The sequence below is a fragment of the Phodopus roborovskii genome, unplaced genomic scaffold, assembly GCF_943737965.1.
Source record: "Phodopus roborovskii unplaced genomic scaffold, PHOROB, whole genome shotgun sequence".
NCBI classification, from domain to species: domain Eukaryota; kingdom Metazoa; phylum Chordata; class Mammalia; order Rodentia; family Cricetidae; genus Phodopus; species Phodopus roborovskii.
The window spans coordinates 49,640,498-49,661,164 of NW_026126407.1; the positions used below are offsets into that span (position 1 = coordinate 49,640,498).

General features: G+C 42.8%; 1 protein-coding gene across 5 annotated transcripts in view; it reads left to right on the top strand.

Annotated features, from left to right (window-relative positions):
- The window catches only part of Pdpk1 (3-phosphoinositide dependent protein kinase 1), a 62,339-nt gene extending 42,372 nt beyond the window's left edge, over window positions 1-19,967 (top strand). For all 5 annotated transcript variants that reach the window (XM_051181258.1, XM_051181256.1, XM_051181259.1 and 2 more), the window contains exons 5-14: window positions 1,914-2,058; window positions 2,689-2,786; window positions 4,920-4,995; window positions 8,582-8,650; window positions 8,918-9,014; window positions 10,534-10,707; window positions 13,967-14,184; window positions 18,017-18,074; window positions 18,952-19,104; window positions 19,435-19,967. In XM_051181258.1, coding sequence (XP_051037215.1) covers window positions 1,914-2,058; window positions 2,689-2,786; window positions 4,920-4,995; window positions 8,582-8,650; window positions 8,918-9,014; window positions 10,534-10,707; window positions 13,967-14,184; window positions 18,017-18,074; window positions 18,952-19,104; window positions 19,435-19,551 — 1,205 coding nt within the window. In that variant the 3' untranslated portion in view covers window positions 19,552-19,967. The remainder of the gene's footprint in view (window positions 1-1,913; window positions 2,059-2,688; window positions 2,787-4,919; window positions 4,996-8,581; window positions 8,651-8,917; window positions 9,015-10,533; window positions 10,708-13,966; window positions 14,185-18,016; window positions 18,075-18,951; window positions 19,105-19,434) is intronic.
- The last annotated feature ends 700 nt before the right edge of the window (window positions 19,968-20,667 follow it).

Sequence of the window (20,667 nt, forward strand, 5' to 3'; positions counted from 1 at the left end):
CACACAGATGAAGACTAAAGAGTTCTCAGACGTAGGTGCTTTCTACCCCATCATCTTTAAACTCCTACCAGACCAATCTGCACTTGTTTGTCCTCGTGATGCCTCATTTGCAGCATGGAGTCAGGACTACAGGACTGGGTTCTAGTCCTGAGTGAATTGCTTAATCTCTCCCAGATTCCTCTTCTGCAAATTGCACACATTGGGTTCTTAGGTTCCCAGCTCTGTTAAGGCAGTTGGTTTGTGCCTGCTGTCCCAGGGGCTTACTCAGTCTGTGACAACTTTTGCTGCCCTGGAGCACTGACTATGGCCAAGTGGGTAGAGGATGGTCTTAGGACGCACACTAGATTGATGAACTCTAAAAGAACATTCTGGAATGGGGAAAGATAAATTGCAGAGAACCAACAGCCTGAGAAGTAATTCCATGCTATGTTTAAGATAGCTTGCTTTTGCTTCCCCCCTGAGCAGAGACCCACAGGTGTCTCTCTTACAGGAACCAGTGAAGGGTCAGATAAAGGCTAAAGCCAGAAAGAGAAGTTACTCCCTATTCCCTTTATCCCATGGCTGTGGTCTTATACCTGAGCTCCTAACTGGTGAGGCCCTGCTGCCAGCCTATGTCAGGCTAGAATTGGCTCCATGGTCTGCTGATGTAATAAATCCCCATTGACTACAAAGGATTTATTTCAGCTTAGAGTCCATATCATAGTCTGTCACTGAGGGAAGTCAGATCAACAAATCAGGGCAGGAATCTCCAGACAGGAGCTGTTGCAGAAGCCATGGAGGATTGCTGCTGACTGGTTTGCTTCCTATGACTTTTTCAGCCTGCTTTATTGTACATCCCAGGATCACCTTCCCAGGGATGGTACCATCTAACACCAATCACTATTAAGAAAATGCACTACAGTCTTACAGGCAAATCTTAAGAAGGCAGTTTCTTAATTGAGATTCTCTCTTCTCAGATGACTGACTTGTGTCACTTGACATGAAACTAGCCAAGACATGGCATCAGCCTCTTGTTTGAGGGAGCGGACAGGATACAGCTTGGCCTGAAGGTCTCTGTCAAGCTTTGAGTTGAGAGACATAGATGGTCAGAGATGGGCCTGGCCAGGAGCCTCTTTACCAGCTTTAGTTGTAGTCCATTCTCTTTTGGGTTTGTTTCTTTCCCCAGAGCCTCAGGCTCCTTCCTTGGTGGTTGGCAGGAGTGCCTTGGCAGACAAAAGCCAGAATGGAGCATTTGGACCCTTGTGTTCCAGGCTTCTAGGGAGGTGTGGTACCTGGAGATTTCCAGTAAGAAGCACAAATATTTAGAGTTTCAGGGGAAAACAGTCATTTGTAGCTGGGTTTTTTTTTTTTTTTTTGGTCCCCTTTGAAGAAAAAAGCATAAGCAGAACATATTGCAGCATAGGTGTGTATGTGGGGCGGGGGCCAAGGGGAGGGTATTTCTCATCTCCCCAGCAGGTATTTCTCAATTGGATCAAATGAATCAGAAAATTAAAACTGTTATAAAACATGTTGCTTTAATGCACAGGACTGTTAGCATAGCCCATGGAATGCAGCAAGTTCAGACAAGGGTCATAGTGGCAGTCTCTTGGGGTTCTGTTAGTACTCAGTCTTCAGAACTATGTTGTTAGTGCCTTGGCCATGGTCTGTTGGTCCAACAGCCACCTAGAGGCTTCCTTTCAGAGGCCTCTAAGGACTGTGTGTCTAGAAGAGCACCAGGGCTGAAAGGGACTATGTCATTTTCTTAGAAATTCTGTGCTGGCATCTGGTCTTGGAGCTGGGGCCTGGATCTGACCCGAAAAAGGGGAACTATCTTGGAGCATAGGTACCTTTAATATGCATTTAATGAAAGTAAAAAGTTCTTGTGGGGCTTTTAAGGTTAATTTTTCTGTTCTTCCTTAACCACAAATGTTCAGATTTTGGGCTTAGTTATGCCAAAAATGGAGAGTTACTCAAATACATCCGCAAAATCGGTTCATTTGATGAGACCTGTACCCGGTTTTACACAGCTGAGATCGTGTCTGCTTTAGAGTATTTGCACGGCAAGGGCATCATTCACAGGTAATGGACACTGCTCCAGATGGTGTGTACATCATAGCCCCTGTAATGATTAGGGGTGGGGACTCTGAGGCCATACCAGCCCTCTGAGGTCAGCATTGGCTAGCTTTATACAAGTTACAGTGTAGGTATTTCCAGGTGATGGCTCACTGAGAAACCTGAAAACAGGCTGGAAATGAAAGGATCCTGCACTTTGAAAGCTCATGTCTAGGTTGTCAGTTCAACTTGGATGAATTGTCTTCCTGTGACACTAAGCAGATCAGATATCTGGTGCTTTTGATTTTGTCAGTTGTAACTTGTATCTATTTAATTCTGGTCCCGTGCTTTATAAGTTCAATAAAATGTTACTAAAAGTGGTAGATGAAGCAGATAGGATCTCATGGAAGCCAGAGGTGTTAAGATGTTTGTAACAACTGTTTAAAGATAAAATTGTTATAGCTATAAAATAATTTTGGGATGTCTATATCCTATGCTGTTGCCACTGTTTGATGTGAACTTTGGGCTTGTATTCTAGGTTCTTAGTCTGTAAAGAAGGTTCATCACTTTATTGTGTTTCCATCCAAATGTACAGTATGTGATAATGCTCCTACTTTGTAAGCATTTCATTTCAAAGGTAAAATTCTGCTTTTACAGAGACCTTAAACCAGAAAACATTTTGTTAAATGAAGACATGCACATCCAGATCACAGATTTTGGAACAGCAAAAGTGCTATCCCCAGAGAGCAAGCAAGGTATGTTTGCTTGACTTTTCAGTAGAGCCCTTTTCTGGGCTTAAGGCTGAGAGCTACTTTGAGCAACATGTTACATTGTATGGTTATTATCACTAATTACAGAGATTCCTTTTGGCTCCTCAAAGTGTCATAGTGTGTGAAGTCTAGTAGCAAGGAAAGGACCAAAGATAGCTCTGCTAGTTCTTGCTCCATAAAACATAGGTCACTTGCGAGCTAGGGGTAGAGTTGGTGGCGTCTGTATATACTGTAGGTGGTGTCTTCAGAACACTCCATTGCCTTTCTCTCACCCATCCTTCTGTCTTCCCATCTGATGTATATAGCTGCCTGTGATGGCCCGTGCATCCTCAGGGAGATTCTAGGAAAATTATATGAGTAAGGGCTAATTTTGCCTATTATTACAAGTTATATTCAGAGTTAGTACATAGCCTTGGATCACATTGTGACACCTGTATTGTCAGGGTCCGTGGGATGGCTTGTTGCCCTTCTGTCACTGACATCCTCAGTGGATAGAAACTGCCCACTCAGGGTATAAAAAAAGAACAATTGGATTTCTGAGAACTCTGCCACAGCATTGAGTAGAGAGACAATAACCTACTGATGATGCTGTCTAGGGGAGGGAAAGCTGCCTGGTAGATTAGTAAATGCCCTTGATTCTGAAGTGCATGGGATTCTTCTGAGCTACCTGGCCCTTTTGCCAATACTTAGGGTCTCAGCAAGAGAGAGAAAGACCTTCATTAAGACTATTAGATGTGGTTGGCCACTGGCTTGGAGCACAGTTGTGTTAGTGGAAGGAAGAGTCTGATAAGCACTTTACAGTGTGTGATTTTATGGCTGTGGCTACTTTTTGGAAAAGAGCAGTGCAGTAGGCTTCTGACCTGTTTCCACAAACAGCAAACCAGAGAGGATTACAGCTGGGGATGAAATAGAGTTTAGATAATGAAACAAGTTCTGTTCACATGGTGCTGTAGGAGATGGCCTGCTGGTTTCCTTTCATGGAATCTTGCATTTCCTTCTATAGGCTGTTCCCATACATGTTCTTTGTCAGATTTTATCTGTTCTTTGCCTTTGTACAGTCCTCCTGTACTGACTGGTAACGTATCTACAGCATCCTTTGCAAACAGCAAACCTTACACCTTTGAGGAAAGATGCTTCCTCAGGTGGTGTAGTAGTGCCCTTGCTGCCCCTTCTGTCACTGCTGAAATGCCCTGATTCTTGCATCTTTAAAGACTCATGTCCATTGTCTATTTTAAAGTTGAATCAAATGGTCACCCCATCTCTTAACTCTTTCTTGTGGGGAGAATCTCTCTGTTTTCCCATCATGCCTGTGCTGATTTTTCCTGTCCAAAACCTGGAGCTAGGATGTCGCTTTGATCCTGAATCAAGTTTAAGAGCTGTGCTTTGGACATTTTTTGGTGTACATTTTCTTCAGAATCTGATAATTCAGCACAGGACTAACCTTACTGCTCTGTAGCCACTTTTAAAAAGCATAGAAATGTAGCCCAGCACTGTCTTCCATATGGAAGCTGAGTTCTCATGTTCCTCAGGGACCTGGAGTGAATGGGAGGTGGACCCCTTATATGGGTTCAGAACATCTGGTGTCTGCACTGTAGTTTGCAGATGAGTGTCTCATGGGTCAGAACTATAGGCAGTAGAATGTAGACACTCTCTGGGCTGGAAGCCTAAGTCTTTTTGCCCTGGTATCTTGAATACCCAAGCTAGTAGTGACTAAAAGAGGATGGTCCCTGATCTGCAGCTGTTTATATGTGCCTGCTGGGTGTTCAGTTTGTATTTAGGTGCCACAGGTCTAGTAATAAGCACCACAGACAAGGACCTCTGTCCTTACATTGCTTTTCTCTAGTGGCAAGATGATGGATGAATGTGGTGAGTACCTACAGTTGGGTGTTAGGTTGGAGGTGCTAGGTAGATAGGTTCTAGCAGGTATCCTTAGTAGGGTCCTTTAATTGCTCAATCTAGTTCAGGTGACCAGTTCAGTTGACAGTCAGCTCCCATCTGCTATAGTTAGTTAGATGTTGACACTCTGAGGAATACACAGGAGGACCAATGTGGTTGGGGGCTAAGGATTACATTTTTAAGTGTGACCTTTTCTTTTTTTCCCCCCTCTTCACTTCTTAGCTAGGGCCAACTCATTTGTAGGAACAGCACAGTATGTTTCTCCAGAGCTGCTCACGGAGAAGTCGGCGTGTAAGAGGTAACCTGTTTTTGATACAACTGCTCTTCTCTTCTCTCTGTGATATCTACTAGGTTTAGTCATGAGGAATTACTATTTGAAAGAGAAATTTTATTTAGGTCTTAAATAGCTACATAGAAGCTTGGTACAATGATACATCCCTTATAATCCCAAAGTATGAATTAGGGAGAATCATGAGTACAAATACAGTCAGGGATACATGGTGAAACCTTGCATGAAAACAAACAAAAATGGTTAGGCATGTTGTTGCACACCTTTAATCCTAATACTCAAGAGTCAGAGGCAGGTAGATTTCTGAATTCAAAGCCATCTTAGTCTGTATAGCAAGTTCCCAGACCAGCTGGGGGTTTCATAGTGAGAGCCAAAGAAGTTAGTCTTCTGTTTATTTTTTAATACATGTACTTTCCCTTTGATATGTGTGCATTCTACTTTTATAATTTATAATTCCTTGCTGGTTATTGCTTTTTGGGTAGAAGCTGATCATCTTCATTTAGGAAAGCTGTTCAATGGACAAGTGTGACTGTTATGCCACAGGATTATAGCAGGCTTGTGCCTGTTGTAGTGTCATGGGGTCTTTGGAGGTAGATAAAAGCCCTAGAGAGACAGAGGGAAGAAATTTCTAGCCCAGGGCATATAGTTCTGGGGTAGGCTTGGCAGTGATCATGGCATTGAGGTTGTTTGAGAGATGCAGCTGGATCTTAGTGGTGGCCTCAGTAATGAATATCAGAAGCATAGAGTGTGTAGAGTGATGTAGAGACTGGCATTGGAACATTTTTGTTTGTTCGTTTTAATGTATGTGGCTATTTTGCCTACCTGTATGTCTGTGTACCACGTGCATGGGTGGTATCCTTGGAGACTAGATGAGGATGTTAGATACCCTGGAACTGGAGTTATGGATTGTTGTAAACCACCATGTAGGTTCTGGGAATGGAACCTAGGTTCTCTGGAAGAGCAATCAGTGCTTTTAACCACTGAGCCATCTCTCCAGTACAGATTCATTTACTTATTTATCTATTTATTTATTTATTCAAAGGTCAGAGGTTAGAGAGTAAAGAAGGGCCATTCTGAAGGGAGACAATGGCCCGAGGCCATGCCAGTCAAAGACACTGTCTTTACAGACTGAAGAGCCACATTAGGATATGGATTTAAGGTTTGAAGAGCAGGTTCAGGAGACAGGCTCTATTTCTTGAAGCTATAACTAACTGGGTGCTTCTTGAAAAACTACTTTGTATCTGGTTTAACCCCAGCTGTCTGGCCTCTTGTGAGTTCTGAACATAGGTATCCTGCTTAAGCAGGTTGCAAAGGGGGTCACCTGTGTAAATGAATGTGGGAATCTGGTTAGGTAGCTCTGAGATTGACAGCTTTGGAAAACCTAGAGGTGTACCCAGGGGGACAAACAATGTCATCAGAATTTGAGTTCTTACCTTGAGCCAGACATTGTTCTAGGTCAGATCTTTTGGGTTGTTTGTTTGTTTGCTTTTTAGTGTATATAAGTATTTGCCTCTGTGTATATATGTTTACCATCTATGTGCTCAGTCCTTGCAAAAGGCCAGAGAAGGCATTAGAGCCCCTCAAATTGAAATTGCAATTTTGAGTTGCCATTGTAGGTACTGAGAACTGAACCTCTGTAAAGATAGCAAGTGCTCTTAACCATTGAGCCATCTATCCAGTCCCTGAAGCTTTTTACTGTTTCAGCTTGGGGTGGGATGTGTTGGCCTATAATGAATGAAGGCCAGGGATGTCACTTAGCATCCTGTAATGTGAAGAAGATGATCTGGCCAGTGTTAGCAGTGCCAAATGATGGGTGCTATTTTTTCAGTTTTCCAGTATATATTGTTGCTGAAAAACCAGCTTTTCTTACTGTCAGCTCTTCCTAATATCAGTGCCAGCACTGATAGGAAAAGAGCTCCAGGCTCTGGGGAGTCAGGTACATACATGTTTGCTCTATGTAGTTCATATTCTCCAGGATGTGTAAATGTGAGTGAAGGAAATTGTCTGAAATTAGAACAATGTTTTGAGGGAGCCATCACTTTGTCTCTTTTAATTTTGAATTTTAAATTTTGTGAAGTCACTAAAATATTGAGGGTCTTTTAAAATAGAGTTTTAAATGGAATGCCTATAAATTGTAGTGAACTATAGAAAATTGATCTCTATGTATGTTCCCAGATAGTTTGTGTTTTTCTCGTCATTTGGTGCATTTATGAATGTTGGAAGTTTTCACACGTGTGCAGTCATACAGTATATCCAGTATGAGTTCTCTTGGTTTCATGCTGATTAATAACCTGATTCATTAAAAGTATCTGCATATATCTTTTCCAACTAGCATTTTTTTGTTGTTGCATGAGATTATCATAATTTATTGAGCTATCCTGTTCATGGGTGGTGCTGATTTGCTTGTGTATGCCCTGGAGATGATACAGACACTTGGCTTCAGGGTTACCTTCTCGCTCTTCTGATAAAACAGAGCTGGGGCTCTGGAGTTCATGCTTCAAGGTTTAAGACTTGCCCCATCTGGTACTTTAGAAAGCCTTGATACACTGCTTCCAGAGCCAAAATGCAAATGACAGAATGCTGAGATAGTTTACAGAGAAGCTACCTAAGCCCTTACTGCTTGAGTTCCCACATTCTAGAGGGGACCCTGAGAGGTCTGAGTGGTTTGACCTTACCCTGCCCTTCTCTTGCTTCTATGTACCTACTTTGCTACTTGATTTTTGTTTGTTTCACTCCCTGTTTTACCTAGACAAAGCACTAAAGAAAACCAGGTGAATAAAATGATAAGCTAGGTGTTAGAGAGATGGCTCAGTGGTTAAGAGTACTGGTTGTTCTTCCAGAAGTCCCATGTTCAATTCTTAGCACCAACATGATGGCTCACAACCATTTATAACTCCATTCACAAGGGGTAAGAAGCCCTCTTCTGACCTCTCAGAAGAGCACTGCATATACATAGTGCACATACATACACACATACAGCCAAAACACTCATACACATAAAATAAAATATATTAAAAATAGTGAGGTGATCATGATAACATGTCTCTTACTTGTAGCAGTTGAGGTAGAAGCAAGCCAATCATGTATTGTGTACATCCTTTCGAGCCCCACATTCATCCGGTTTTTAAATCTTTTCTGAGGTGAGCCCAAGTCATGCCCAAAGAGAGCATTTGAATTAGTTATAGCAGTATCACCCTACAGTGACAAAGCTGTCTCTTCTAGCCCCGCTCCCTAGCACTAGGAGCTTCTCCCTCAGACTTCCTAAAGTTGCAACTAGTTAGCATTCTTCAACTCTCAGCTTACCTGAGGAGAACTGTGTTCTCTTCAGAACAAGACAAGGACATGTAGAAGTTATTAACCCTCAATAGACATCTCCAGGGGAGCTGAACAACTTGGTAGCTCTTCCATTTGACTCAGGTCACAGGGAGATGCTCAGAAAAGCAAATTCAAACTTCCCACATACCTTGTCTTAAGGGATAGGAATACATTGGAGGCTGAAGGTAGGGTGGTATAGACAGAGAGTGCAAAATGAACCTTTTTTTATCATTTAAATTATACCAATCCCATTTTTCTTTGTGTTTTCCCTACCTTAAAGTTCAGACCTTTGGGCTCTTGGATGTATAATCTATCAGCTTGTGGCAGGACTCCCACCGTTCAGAGCCGGGTAAGAGGGATTCTGTACATCTCAGGCTTCTGATCCTATCACAGCATACTCTACTGCCATCAGCTGCTGGGAGGTCTGGACAAAGGTTGTGTCCAGTGGGGAGGAACTTCTACCATAACTTAAGAATATGTGGTACCTGGGGACTTTAACAAGAGCTGGCCTGGGAGGTGAAGGTGACATTGGGTTGTTCTGTAAAGTGCACCTGGTATTAGAGATTTGAAAAACCCTTGCCTAAATAACAGCACTTTTTTATTTTTAAATTCACAGAAATGAATATCTTATATTTCAGAAGATCATTAAGCTAGAATATGATTTCCCAGAGAAATTCTTTCCTAAGGCAAGAGATCTTGTGGAAAAACTCTTGGTAAGTATTTTGGATTTTCTGTGGTGAGGAATCATCATAGCTACCTTCTGCTGTTGCACTCATGGGCATCCTTTTGAAAAATGTGCTTAAGGTAGACAGTGATTATAGATAGGTAAGTATTTTTTATCTCATCTCAGTACCTAATTCTTGACTTTAAAGAGGAAGTTACTGTATCATTTTGTGTGTGTTCATTAACATTGCATCACATTTTAAGTGATTGCCATTGAGTGACTGGGTTTATCCAAGTCAGTGCAGATGGCTGTAAATCTTGTTCAGTGACATCTGCCAAAGTCACTTTTAGAGTGTAAGCTACTTGTAAAGGTCAGCCTAGGTAACAAGGCAGAGAGAAACAGATTTACCCAAGAAAGAGCTGTCTGTCATTTTATGTTAAAAAAACCTTGGGGGGGGGGCGGTTTCAGCTTTGTTGCTTTGTACCCTGATCTCCTTTCCTCATATTTCTTTGGGAATCAGGTCCATGTCCTATATTCATGGGTAGGTTCAGGGTTGGCTCTTCCTAACCATCCTTCTGAGCTGTTTCCTTCATTTCCCTCATTACGGAGTGGGCTTGATTCAACCTTGCAGGCATAGGAGTAACTGTGCCACAGCCTTTAAGAGATATGATATTCCACCCAGTGAGAGCCTCATTGTTCATTTACTTTGTTCTTATAGGCAGAGTCTTGGCTGTTTAGCCCAGGTTATCCTAAAATGCTTGACAGCCTTCCTGCTCAACTTGAGTGCTAGGATTATAGTTATATATCACCACTCCTTGCTTGACTTTTCACAGTTATTATTTCTTATTTTTGTTCTTTTTTCTTTTTTAAAGTTTTTTATTTGTTTGTTTGGTTGTTTTTTGTTTTTTCCAGACCGGGTTTCTCTGTGTAATAGCCCTGGCTGTCCTAGAACTTGCTTTGTAGACAAGGCTGACCTTAATTCACAGAGATTTGTCTGCCTCTGCCTCCCAAGTGCTGGGATTAAAGGCATCCACCTGGCAGCATTTTTGTTTTCAATAAGTGAGCATTTTTTTTCTCTCCCATTTTTTGAACAACATTTTTATTCTTTGAAAATTTCAGACATTGTGTTTTCAACATATATACTCCCCAACTTTTTCCATTATCATCTTCCCATCCCTTCCTAGCTTTAGAATTACTTCTTCAAATCCAGTTTGTGCTGCCCAGATAGTTGTGGGAGTGGGGCTTGCCCTGTTGTGTGGTCAGCCTACCAGGGCTCACATCATTTTATAACATTTTTAGCTGTGTGCTTTAAAAAGATGCTTGCTGCCACCCTCTGACTTTTGAGGTTGAGATTTGTTTTACCTGTAGAAAGAAAAAGGCAGAGCCTTGGGTTGAGTAAGAATCTTGGTCAATTTTGGCTTTTTCTACTTTGGCATGGGCAGGGGTATGGACCACAGTGTCCGTACTCTTTCCAGAAGGTCTCAGGACTTGGAGACACTTGCACAAAATAAATAAACAAATACTTACATTTCAACCCTGACAGTGACATGTCTTGGCTATCATTTAAGGTTTTAGATGCCACAAAGCGTTTAGGCTGTGAAGAGATGGAAGGGTACGAGCCTCTCAAAGCTCATCCATTCTTTGAGTCCATCACATGGGAGAATCTGCACCAGCAGACACCTCCGAAGCTCACAGCTTACTTGCCAGCCATGTCAGAGGATGATGAAGACTGCTATGGCAACGTAAGCTGGCACCCATGGGGACTAGTTCAGGCAAAGAGAAATTTGCTTGCCATGCTGTATAAATATGATTCCTTGGAACTCTAATGTATGTGATTGCTGGTTAAAATGTATGAGTGAATATGGTGGATTTGATGGTGGTTAATACTTGTTTTGATAAGTAAATGATAACACATTTTGTGTAGGTGTTCTTATTTCTGATTCCTGCTCTTATTTTCTCAGCTGATGAACATTTACCTGTTTGGGGGATAGGGATGGGAGGGAGGCAAGGGATGTGGTCTGGACCTGTGGATGAGAGACCAGTGACCTGCCCTAATCCCTCATCTTTTGACACTGCGGCCCTGGAAGCTCATCATTGGCGGCTTTTGGCTCAGAGCCTTTCTGATTTTGTTTTGTTTTGTTTTGTTTTGTTTTTTTAATGTTCTGAAATGCTTATTTTTTCAAGAGACCCCGGGATGCTACTGATTTGAATTCCCAGGGATGTGGTTTGGGAGGGTAGACTCCAGTCCCTGTAGCTTGATGCTCAGCAGTAGGTACCTAGTGTTTCAGTGGTGCTGCCCTGTGGGGTTTGTGTGCAGTTGCTGTCACTGGCTTCAAAGCAGCTTGTCTCTGAAGAATTGACAGTAGACACAAGACCTTGAATAAACTTTGGTTTTAAAACTTTCTACATTGAAAAGTGGGAAACACCAGCAAAAGAGACAGAAATAAGTAATAGTGTCCCTCCACAATTTCAGTCTTGTTTTTTAAAAGATTTATTTATTTTATGTATATATGAGTGCTCCATCTGCATGTATACCCTTACACCAAAAAAGGAAATCAGATCCCACTATAGGCGGTTGTGATCCACCATGTGGGTGTTGGGAATTGAACTCAAGACCTCTGGAAGAGCAGCCAGTGCTCTTAACCTCTGAGCCATCTCTGTAGCCCCCACGGTTACAGTCTTATCCAGACTCTGCTTCCATTGTGACCACCATATTTAATTTTTCTTTTAACAGTTCGTTGATTCAAGTCAATTTTTTTTTCTCATTTCTGTTTTCTTGACTTATTCTAACTTCTGTTCAACTGACTGAGCAATTATGACATTTACCTGAAAGCCTTCAAAAACAGCCAAGCTTTGTGAATGTGGGTGTGTGTGGGTGATCTCAGCATTCAATAAGCTGAGGCAAGAAGACTAAAAGTTGGGGCTGGAGATACGGCTCACTGGTTAAGACGACTTTCTGTCCTTTCATAGATAGTGAGTTCGATTTTCAGCACCCACATATTGGCTCACAACTGTCTATAATTCCAGGCCCAAGGAATCTGGGAACATTAAGTGTAAACACACACACACACACACACACACACACACACACACACACACACACACTATATGTTAGGCACTGTCTCAGAATAAGACATACATACAAACAAAAAACCCCAAACAAAAGAGGATCTTCTAAACCTAAATTAAAAGTATTGTTATTTTTGCCTCTTAGAGATCAAGGAATTATCTGTCTTTTACTTGCTGTTTGGCATATCCCCATTTTCTCCCAAAATGCCCTTTGTGCCCAGACTTATAGGGAATGAAACTCAAGTGCATCTGTGCAGACAGTGGCCGGTTCTGCATATGTCCACTGCAGAGAAAGGCCTTGAGCCAGGAGTTCCTGCCCCTGCCCCTCTTGCTTCCAAAATGCTCTTGAGTGTTGTCCTTTTGGGTCATGTCATAGGGTGCTGGTGGAAACCTTGGTGTTGTCTTTATTAGAACTCTCATTCTTGCAGAAGTTAACCAGGATTGGCAGGCAGTCCTTCAGCCCATGGGCTCTGTCCCTTCCTATCACTCCCAAAGGCAGCTGATCTTTGAAAGGGCAGGATAGACTCCATTATCGTTGATCTTAGTAGCCAGGAGCTACATATATTTCTTCATGTATATTTTATGTGCATTTTAAATGCATCTCTGAAGGCCTGCTCTGCACTGTTGAGGAGAAGGAAGGCTTTTTTTTTTTTTTTTTTTTTTTTTTTTTTTTTTTAATGGAAAGTTTTGACTTCTGCCTGTATAATCTAGCTCTGAGTGGCAGCAACTTGATTTTATTGTGTGGCTGCTTAGCTCTACCAGGATGTTTTAAGGGCTTTGTAAGCATCTAGACAAAGTTCACCTTTAGATGGATGGGGTCTTGGGAATGCTGGGACAGAGGAAATCTGCTCTGCAGGTATTCCTTTTTCATAGATGGAGCATTTCAGTGATGTGGAGAGGTGGCTTTGTGCTGCTTTTAAATTCAGTGTTGACCAGAGGAATTTGACTGTGAAGCCACCTTACTGGCTCTGAAAGGTTTTGTGGGGACACCCCTCACCCCAGTAGAAGTATAGTAGTGATTTCTGTAAATTGATGCGGGAACACAATTTCTCTCACCTCTAGAACCTCTAGGAAGGGAAGTGGAGACAGTGCTAGGGTATGCATCTGCAGTCAGCAAGATGGAGCTGTGACTACTGTGGGGCTATGCAAGTGTATGTTCTGCAGAGTGCCACTGGGCAGCAGCAAGAAGGGGGGCATAGGACTTGTGGACTCTGCAGAGGGTAGGGTCTGACCTCTGTGGAATATAGTAGACAGGGCTCTCTTTCTGGAAATTCAGGGTATGGAAGGCAGGACTCACGAGTATGAGGCCTGCATCTAACATAACTGCTGCCCAGAGTGGCCATATTTACCTTTACCCATACTCAAAGATCTTTGGCCCTGTTGTTGCCTGGGAGTGTGCTAGAATGTGAGCTGCCCATTCTGCTTTCTGTGTCAATACTGGCTTGTATTTTTTTTCCCCCCTAGAATCATTTCTGAGATTAAAAAATATTTTAAAAAACAAATGTAAGCTAAATCAGACTATGCAATAGCTCTGAAACTTAAGATCCCAGGACTAAAAGAGAAGTTTGCCCAAACATTGAGTTCCTTGCCAGGCGGTAGCTGTTCTAGAGGTTCCTAACTTGGGGTACTGTGCTGGGTAAGGATCCCAGGTTTTTTCTCCCTGGAGATGAAGTATGTAGTGTAGCTCCTCTTTGACCTCTGCTCCTATCAGAAAAGGGGCAGGAAGGTCCAGTTTTGCCTTGGTTTAGTGGCCAAATGGCCATTGGAAGAGAATATGTCTATTTACAACAAAAAGGACAAGTGATTCATCTGGCTTTGAAGTACATGCGTAAGCTTACCAGGTTGTGAGTGGCTGTGGGGGCCAGGCAATGTGGGAGGCAATCTTTGACCTAACAGACAAATAAAGGTATGTCTCTCCCTTTTCCCTTGCAGTATGACAATCTCCTGAGTCAGTTTGGCTGCATGCAAGTGTCATCCTCCTCCTCTTCCCACTCATTGTCTGCGGTGGATTCCAGCCTGCCTCAGAGGTCAGGCAGCAACATAGAGCAGTACATCCATGATTTGGACACTAACTCATTTGAACTAGACTTACAGTTTTCAGAAGATGAGAAAAGATTGTTATTGGAAAAGCAAGCCAGTGGAAACCCTTGGTAAGAACTGTAGGCATCAGCACCCCATCTAGAAATAGAGGGTGCATGGGAGCAGAGAACAGACGTGGACTGGTTGCTTGTCCTTGTCTTACCTCTGCAGTGCTCTTCAGAGGAACAGGTTCCCAGAGGTTATTAGGGGACCTTAGCTGGGACTTGAATTACATTCTATTCTTATGTTTTTACATCTTATATATTGATTTTAAGACTCACATATGTGAAAACTGTATTTTGCATTTTCTTCAACTTCTCATTTTATTGAAGAATATTGTTTTATAGTTGTAAATTTTTACAACGTTCATCTAACCTGTTCCTGTTCTAATCTTGTTTTCCATCCAAGTCTACTTAGCTTCAGTATTTTTATACAGTGTGTGTCACAATTGATGCCTGGTTACCTTTATTTTCTTCTAGTATTTTTATGCTTTATGCTTTTACTTTAAGGTTTAATTCTCTTACAATTTTATACATACATACATACATACATACATACATACATACATATAATATATTTTGAGCATATCTTCTCCCATTATGCTGAGGCATTTTTTATGACAGAGGGATCTCACAGGAATGTATATTTGAGTGCAATGGGAGGAGGAAAATTGAGGACTTGTTATAAGGCAGGAGGGAGAACGCATAATAAGACTCAGGAGACTTTATGGAGAGGGAGGAAGAAACCTTAGTAGCTTTTCTAGTGATATGCAGATGACTAAGACTAGAATGTCTTACTGTCAAAACTCATTTTCTCTAGAAAAATTAAATATGGATTCTGCTCCTAGAAATTAACCTATAATAATTCTGGGGAATTTAAATTTGTTCCTTAACTCACTCAATCCTAAGGTATTATTACTATCAGGGATAGAAAAGAATTTTTTGTTTTTGCTTTATTTTGATCTCAATCTCTTTTTCTTTTTTGGGGGGTGGGGGAGGAGAGAGGGAGCAGGACAGGGTGTCTCTGTGTTGCTTTGGAGTCTGTCCTGGAACTAGCTCTATAGACTAACTGGCCTCAGACTCACAGAGATCCTCCTACTTCTGCCTCCCAAGTGCTAGGAATAAAGGTGTGTGCCACAGTGCCAGGTCAGTTTTTTTTTTTTTTTTTTTTTAAAGTGTTTCTAGTTATTAATCTCTTATTTGAAGTGTGGCTGGTAAATATTTTCTCCCATTCTGTAATCTAAGGAAGATTTTGGATCAAAACAATTTGAGCAGTCCTAGCTGCAGTTCCAAGCAGGAGCTTTGTGTGTATGCTGAGTCCCTAGCTGTCCTGCTTTCTATAGTCTCATGCAGGAGCTCTTCATCTCAGAGCCTGGCTAGAAGCACTGTCTTCAGGGTGTGCATGTTTCAGCTCTTCTCTGCCTAGGGCTGTGAGTGCTAATCAGAACAAGAGGATTACAGTATCTTGCCCACTTTCTTTGGGTTTGGGATTCTCTATCCTTTCCTCAAGATTTCAAGTCTGGAGCCAGGCAGTAGTGGTAGTACACACCTTTAGTCCCAGCACTCGGGAGGCAGAGACAGGAGGATAGTCTTGAGGTGTATATGGATAGTAGAGGAGAGAACCAGACTTTGGAGTTTTGCATTGCTGCCATTGTGAGTTGAACTACCAGTCTCTGTGTCTTCACCTCTCTAACATCAATGACAGAATTTGCCTGTTTTGGGAGAGCCACATTGCTATGTGTGAATGGGAAGCTACCCATGAACTGAGTAGTTAATTATCTGTGGCTCTACTTCAGCTGTAGTTCTAGCTATTAATCTTCCAGGGAGAAAGATGCATAAGGTGTGCCTGGGCCTCATAAAAAGTCAGTAGAGCTGGAGAGATGGTTCAGCAGTTAAGAGGACCAGGGTTTGATTCCCAGCACCCATATGGCAGCTCAGCAACTATCTGTGACTCTAGTTCCATCACCCCCTTTGGGCCTCTGCAGGCACAAACATACATTCAGGCAGCAAATTCATTACCACCCCCCCCAAGACAGGGCTTCTCTTTGTAACAGCTCTAGCTGTCCTGGAACTTGCTTTGTTGACCAGGCTGGCCTCAGACTCATAGAGATCCATCTTCCTCTGCCTCCCGAGTGCCGTGATTAAAGGTGTGTGCCACCATCACCCAGCCTATAAAAAGTCCAAATGAGTTGTTGAAGTAATGTTTTCAAAGTAGATAAGCAGAGTTGGGGGTATGACTCTGTGATAGAATATTTGCTTTAGATTCAACCCCCAGTACCATCATAAAGAAGAAAGAAAGAAAAAAAGAAAGAAAGAAGCAGGCAGATAAATAAGCACTGACTTGTTTGTTGCAAGTGGCTGATTAAGTAGTGGATTGTGGTGTTGCTGCTGTTAATGGAACTTTCTTGGCCTGTTTCTTGTACCTTTGAATCCTGGACTACATAGGCAAGTGACATTTCTTGAACAAGCACACATGTGCACACATGCTCCCCTGAAGATTTAGAGGATGTTGGGCTGTGAGTGCATTCTCTGTGTGCAGAGTCAGCAAAGGGCACACTGATGCATGGTTATAGGAGCATGTTTGCTTCCTTGGCTTCAGACCCTTTGCTTTCATGTTGTTTGTTCTCCCTCCAATAATTTAACTAGTTAGTCTGCCTTTTCTTTACTTGCGAGAGCTTATGTTAAACTATTACAGGGTCTGCTTGTTAGGTGGACTTTATGGCAGGTCCTGCAGTGTTACCTGCATATCTTTGTGCTTTGTACCTTCTATGTGGCAGTAGGCCTTCCTCACTAATGTGCTTTTCAGAACCAGCCTATTCCCCCTGTGTTTCAAGTTGGGTGTTTGGTTAGTAAATATCTATCAGACAATGTGTAGTTCACTCTTTTTTATGGGTCACTGTTCTGTCTTTGTTCAGAATCTTAGTTGTTTTCAAAGTCTACACAGTACCATTTTGAGACCATTTTGGTTAGGCAGTGTGCTTTGGAAGATAGTCTGGTTGGTTTTGTGTGAGTCAGGTAGTAGGGGGTAGAGGGTTCTGCTCATAAGTGCCCCAGGGAGGTATCAGAGTATCTACATGCTTGACTTAGACAAATTTCAGACAGAAAATGTAACTTTTTAATAGTAGAAGTGGCATCAGACAGGACATAGAGCTAACCTCAGGTAGGTGAAGTGCTTTTCTGGATACACAAAGTAATGGGTTCTATCATAGTAGCTCAAAAAAAAAAAAAAAAGTACCATGATAGATATTTAAAGGTAGCTTTATGGAGGCTGGAGAGATGAGATGATTCAGCAGTTAAGAACACTGACTGTTTCTCCAGAGGACCCTGCTTCAATTCTCAGCACCCACATGGCAGCTCACAACTGTCTGTAACACCAGTTCCAGGTAATCTGACACCTTCACACAGACACACATGCAGGCAAAAACACTGAAGTGCATAAAATTAAATTAAACAAAAAACAAAAGGTAGCTTTAACCCAATAAAATACCTTTAGATGTTAAGCCATCTTTGACTGTGAGGAGACAGAGGTGAAGCACACACACTCATGTAGTAAGTCAGACCAAGTTCTTTAAAAATGCTAACATTATTTATTGTTTGTGCATAAGGAAGTCAAAGGACACCTTGGAGGAGTTAGTTTTCTCCTTTCATGTGTTCCTGCCATAATATATGTGTAAAAGTAATAGGATAACTTATGGGAGTTAGTTTTTTCCTTCTACCATGTTGTTCCCAGGGACTGAACTTGGTCATTAGGTGCATCTGGGGTATCTCCTGGACCTAAAGAGAGGCTGAATTTTGGGGTGGGGGGCCAGACTTGACTGATAAAAAAAGTCTACAGAAGCCTCATGGAGTTTGTCCAAAGGACAGAGTTTGGAGAATTGCTGTCTCATTCTTTTTTCTTTTTTAGGCACCAGTTTGTAGAAAATAACCTAATATTAAAAATGGGTCCAGTGGATAAGCGAAAGGTGAGTCAAGTCCCTGTTGCTCCTATTCATCCTATGACTTCCTACTGCTTTTAGCTCAGATCAGTTCTTCATCCTGGAGTCCTGTCATGATTTGTTGGTATGATATTTTGGCATGATCTTTGGAGATCATATCTAGATTTTATAATTGGGAACACTCAGGATCTCAGGGAACAGTGGAGTTGTGTAGAAAACCAGCTTTATGCTCTGGCCACAAGGCATGCTTTCTCATGGCTTCACAAGGCCCATCTCACTAAGCTAAGGTTTCTGTCACATTAAGGAAGATGTATCATTTCTGAGAGCTAAGCAAGTAGTCCTTCATTAGAAAATTTGAAAATACAGTTGTCATTATGTTTGTTGTTTGTTTTTTGAGACAGGGTTTCTCTGTAGCCCTGGCTTTCCTGGAACTGTGTCTGTAGGCCAGGCTGGCCTTGAACTCACAGAGATCTGCCTGCCTCTGCCTCTTGAGTGCTGGGATTGAAGGTGTGGGCCACCACTGTCCTGCTGTTTATTACATTTTATGGGCAACAGATAGTGTAGAATATATTAGACTCAACTAACAAGGGCTTCCTAACACCCTTCCTGGCTGTGTATACTCTGGAAGAGAGAATCTCCATGGAGGTGTCCTGAGGCCTGGCCTACCAAGGATAGACTCTGTAGCTTAGAGAAACTGAGGGGCCAGGGGACTGATGGGCATATTGTGAGCTAAATAGCAGAGACCTGTGCTTATGCTTTCTTGATGTAAGATGGTGGCCCTAGGTTGAGGAGGTTTCTCAGGTGAATGGATAGGTAGCTGGCAGTCACTATTCCCTGAGCTACTTACAAGTTATTCCCATCTATTACTTGATCAAACAGTTTGTTTTTTATTTATTTGTACCAGGGTTTATTTGCAAGACGACGGCAGTTATTACTCACAGAAGGGCCACATTTATATTATGTTGATCCTGTCAACAAAGTCTTGAAAGGTGAAATTCCATGGTCACAAGAACTCCGACCAGAGGCCAAGAATTTTAAAACTTTCTTTGTCCACACGGTGAGTCTGTCCCTATAAGGCCTCTGATTTGCTTCTGCATTTCTGTTGGATGTGTCCCTTGCTTTGGCTAAGGAAGCATCTAGGGTCAGGCCAGCTTCCTGTGTCTCAGAGACCTGTATGAACAACTTAGGCCTGAATTGGGCCAGGAAATACTCTTCTTCATTATTGCCTTCTGTAGGTCACCTGCCCATGTACTTAGTTTCTACATTTATAGATTGAAGAAGCCCACTGTGCCCACAGGCTTTGAAAAGGTACTGGCAGCATTGACAGCAAGACAGGCTGGGTGGGTTCGGGACTCCCTGGAGGACATCAGATGCTCTGTCTTTGCAGCCTAACAGGACGTATTACCTGATGGATCCAAGCGGGAATGCTCACAAATGGTGCAGAAAGATCCAGGAGGTTTGGAGGCAGCGGTACCAGAGCCATCCAGATGCTGCTGTGCAGTGACGTGGCCTGCGGCCGGGCTGCCCATCGCTGCCAGGATACCTGCCCCAGCGCGGCTCGGCCGCCACCCAGGACGCTTCCAGACAACCTGCCAGCCATCTCAAGGAGAACATGGATGGTGGAAACCTTGCAGCTTTTTTATTTAAAAGAAAAGAAAAAAAAGAACCCAGCCACACAAAGAACAAAACAAATAACCAACAAACAGGAATTCAGGGTCGCTTTGCTTGCTCTCTGTGCTTTGTGGTGGCTTCCATGCACTGCTGTGGCCATGGAGACCCAGCTCCTTGCATGGTAGCCCAGCTTCTGCCCAGGCCAGTGGCCACATTTGGCATCACCAGCCCCTCCTAGCATCCAGAGGAACTGCATGCCTGCTTCTACCTTTCCCCACCTGATAAACACAGCTCCTGCTGTGACTGAGGGACCGGGTGTATCTGGTTCTCCTTCACCAGGGAGCCTCTTCACTCCTCTGCTGGGGTAGTCACCAGCTCACTGTGGGTACAGGGCTCTTACCTTGTGTGTGTACTCCCTTCCTGAGTCCCTTTTATGGACCTAGAGATGTGGTCAGGTGTTGTTTCCAGTAGCAGTACTTCTGTGGTTCCTGCTTTACAGTAGGCATGGTGAGAAGTATGCAGGCTGTTGTTGTTACAGACTGCCCTTATTGGGCTCTGCTCCATCATTCCACTTCCTAGAAGTTCATCCAGGGAATTAGACATCAAACCAAGCATGTGTCCAGGAGGGGTGCTGTCATAGCAGCACCTAGATAACACCAACTAGATCATTATCCAATACAGAATCCTGTCCTGAACCAGGGCAAGGTTGGCGATACCACAGAGAATCCAGCCTGGGCCACAGCTCTGTGTGGAGGAGTGGGATAGCAGGCCTTCCTGGGAGTTTCTGCAAAGGTTTAAATGTTTAGGTCACATGTCCACAAGGTAGGGGCCAAGAAAATCCCAGAGTGTATGCCAGTACCTGCGCAGCTTCACGTGTACCTGTTAGTGCTTTGTTTTTACATCTGTTGAAAGCCTGGTCACCTGGTACCATAAAGCATGGACCTTGCCTGGAAAGAATGTTACCATTGTCTGGCTCATAGGAACAGCCCACTTAAACCTGAGCTTGCCT